The 3114-nt window shown below is 32.1% G+C and overlaps 1 protein-coding gene across 1 annotated transcript; it reads right to left on the bottom strand.

Moving 5' to 3' along the window:
• Window positions 1-213: 213 nt before the first annotated feature.
• LOC109178369 (dirigent protein 22-like) lies at window positions 214-856 on the bottom strand. The gene has a single exon (XM_019328018.1). It carries the CDS (start codon window positions 854-856, stop codon window positions 269-271), a length of 588 nt encoding a protein of 195 aa, XP_019183563.1. The 3' UTR covers window positions 214-268.
• Window positions 857-3114: the final 2258 nt, after the last annotated feature.

Below are 3114 nucleotides of genomic sequence, written 5' to 3'. Positions count from 1 at the left end.
GATGAGCAATATATATACCTCTTTGAAAATTGATAGGCAACATTTACAATACTAATAATTCAGAGTTGACATTGATAATTAACATATTATGGAGTGACATGAATTACAAATTTTTTCATTATTGAATATAAATAAATAATTTATATATTGCTATACAAAATAAATTTAGAAGAAAAAATTGGAAATTTATTTATTTTATTCAACTCTCTTAAATTTACCATAACACTGGCCTAAAAGCTGCGCAGTGTCAATATGGAATACAAGTACACTATTGTATATCATAATGCAATACAACGACGTTGTACTCTACAATAGCATTATCAGATGTGACATTGAAATAATTAGTTTGCGCTGTGGCGATGCCTCGCGCCAGCCGGAAAACACCCGTGCCGCCGACGATGGGCATCTCACGGTACTGATTATAATAGGGGTTCCGGCCGAGGACGCTGAGAGTGCTACCGTTATACTCTCCCTGCGTGAAGAAGAAGTTGAGCGTCATGAGCAGCCCAACCTCATCGAGTGCGGCGAAACCGTAGGTTCCCTGACCACGGCCAACAACGGCGGAGTTCGGATCTGGGGTTTCCGTCAACAGGTCATCCATTACAGAGAGAGCTCCGAAGCGTGTCGGCGATTTGGCGGTGAAATTGGACTGAGCAATTTGGTAGGCCGTTGGGTTTCCGCCGGAGACTATGTCGTGATAGTAGAAATGGAGCTTTGTGATCTTTTCTTTGGCATCGGGAAGCTGCTTGAACCATTGATCCACCGCCTTCGGCCCGAAAGAAACACCGAGCCCTGCCGGAGGAGTGGCGGCGACCAGAACCGTGAAAAGAAGCACAACTATGCCCGCCTTTGCCATCTCGGATGATATTTCTCTACCCTCTTAATCTTCGCGTCGTCTCAAGCGTTAGGGTATTAGGGTATTTATATATAGTCGTAATCTACATATAATAGTATGTAAGAATTAATTTCCAATTAAATTTGTCACTAAATTTGATTTTAAAAAATCAAAAGGATAGGGAATATATTAGACAATAAACTAAAGTAGTCCAATCAAAGACGCAATATGGTGATATTCAAAGGATATATAACTAAATATGAAAATGTCACATTATTATTACAGAGTATAAAATATGAAATTAATTTTTATATTTAGACTAATATTCTTTTAAAAGGTTGAACCTCAACCATAAGAATATATAGACTAATATTTGTCAAAAATATTTTCTCTGAATAAAATTACAAAAATTTCATAAAATGTTTCGAAATCATTTTATTCTTTTAAAAATAAATAAAAATGCATTTCCTAAAAATAAACTAGTAAACAATTATTATTTATACATATTTAATAAAGAAAAATATTTACAAAATCACACTTATATTTTTTATTTTTGTACATTGTGTGATGGTATAGCCCCAAAAGGCTCAATTACGTTGAAAGCTCAAAATACATATATATGGTGATTTGGTCTATAGTGTTAACCCGGTCAAAATCATTGGAAGATAATTAAGGCAATGATTATGTATTAAATGAATGCAATAAATGAAAATCATGCAATTATCGAAAGCCAATCAAGTTAGCCTTAATTTTTTTTTGGGAGGAAAAAAAATTAAAAAATTACCACCTCATCTCCCCTAAATTGCATCATCATCTCATTAATCATTCAGCTGAACCCCAACCCTAAGGACCCCCACACACCGACCCAACAGAACATTAATCATGGCATCTTACCATATTGCTTGATTACCATAAGGATCTTATTTCCATACAATACATCTCCTCTAAGAGTTAATTCTATTTTTGGTCCTAGATTTATAGGTGTCAGTCCATTTTTAGTCTTTTTTTATCAGAATATTCACTTTTGGTCCTAGTATTATTATGACATGACTAATTTTGATCCTCTATCCACAAAATCGTTGAAATTTCCTTAAATTGAAAGGCATTTTGATCTTTTTAATACAAAGTGCGTTGACCCTGTATATTTTTTATGTTTATTCATAATAGAAGTAAAATAGCGGAGAACTGCACATGTTTGTGCGAACCCCGATTAATGGTCTAGATTAACTGTGTGCGAACGCAGATTAAATGTGTGCAAACGCGATTAAGTGTGTGCAAATGCGATTGATCTAGACCATTAAATAATATTATTAGATGGACGAACACGATTTGTTCTCACGTTCTCACCTAAGCAATTGTTCTCATTGGAACCCTCATATATATATATATATATATATATATATATATATATATATATATATATATATATATATATATATATATATATATATGTATGTATGTATGTATGTATGTATGTATGTATGTATGTATGTATGTATGTATGTATGTATGTATGTATGTATGTATGTATGTATATTGGTGGTGTAGCCTAGTGTTTCCACCGTCGAACACAGTGTCTAGCTAGTCCTAGGGATGACAATGGGTCCGGGGTGGGTCGGGGAGGGCTACATCCATCACCCGACCACCTTATATTTTCTCCAGGGTGGGTCGGGGAGTTTTTATATTTTTTAAAAAAATATTATTAAAATTTATTAAAAATTATTTAAAATTTATTAAAAATGTCAACTCAGCTGCCACGTAAGCAGGTAACCTGCTAAAATTGATGGTAACCTGCTAGCAGGTGAAATTGCACGCTTTTGGAGTGTTCAATGGCCTAATTGCACTTTGAACCTTTTATATATATATATATATATATATATATATATATATATATATATATATATATATATATATATATATATATATATATATATCTAAAAACATAATAAGTCTCAATCAAAGTTATACCCCTCATTTATGTCCATGTTTTTAATGCTAAACATTTTGTACATTGTGCTTTTAGAGTTGTACTATACAATTTTTTGGACAAAAATACCCTTACCCCATTATAACTTCCGTTATCTTTTCCATTACTTTTACCATGCACATGCATCTACCATATCTTTTCTTATATTCTTTAATTATAACAATATTTGTAAAACATTATATATTCATTATATATTAGATTAATATAATAAATAAATTTTATTTCACTTAGATTATAATTAGTAATAATTTGTTAGTTATTTTTAAAAATATAAATATTGGGCATATGTTTT

The sequence above is a fragment of the Ipomoea nil genome, unplaced genomic scaffold (genome assembly GCF_001879475.1).
Source record: "Ipomoea nil cultivar Tokyo-kokei standard unplaced genomic scaffold, Asagao_1.1 scaffold0818, whole genome shotgun sequence".
NCBI lineage: Eukaryota > Viridiplantae > Streptophyta > Magnoliopsida > Solanales > Convolvulaceae > Ipomoea > Ipomoea nil.
The sequence above is the reverse complement of the archived record's forward strand: the minus strand, read 5'-3'. Positions and strand labels throughout refer to the sequence as shown.

Coding starts and splice junctions, on each gene's coding strand:
- LOC109178369 (XM_019328018.1), bottom strand. CDS start 856: ATGGCAAAGGCGGGCATAGTTGTGCTTCTTTTCACGGTTCTGGTCGCC.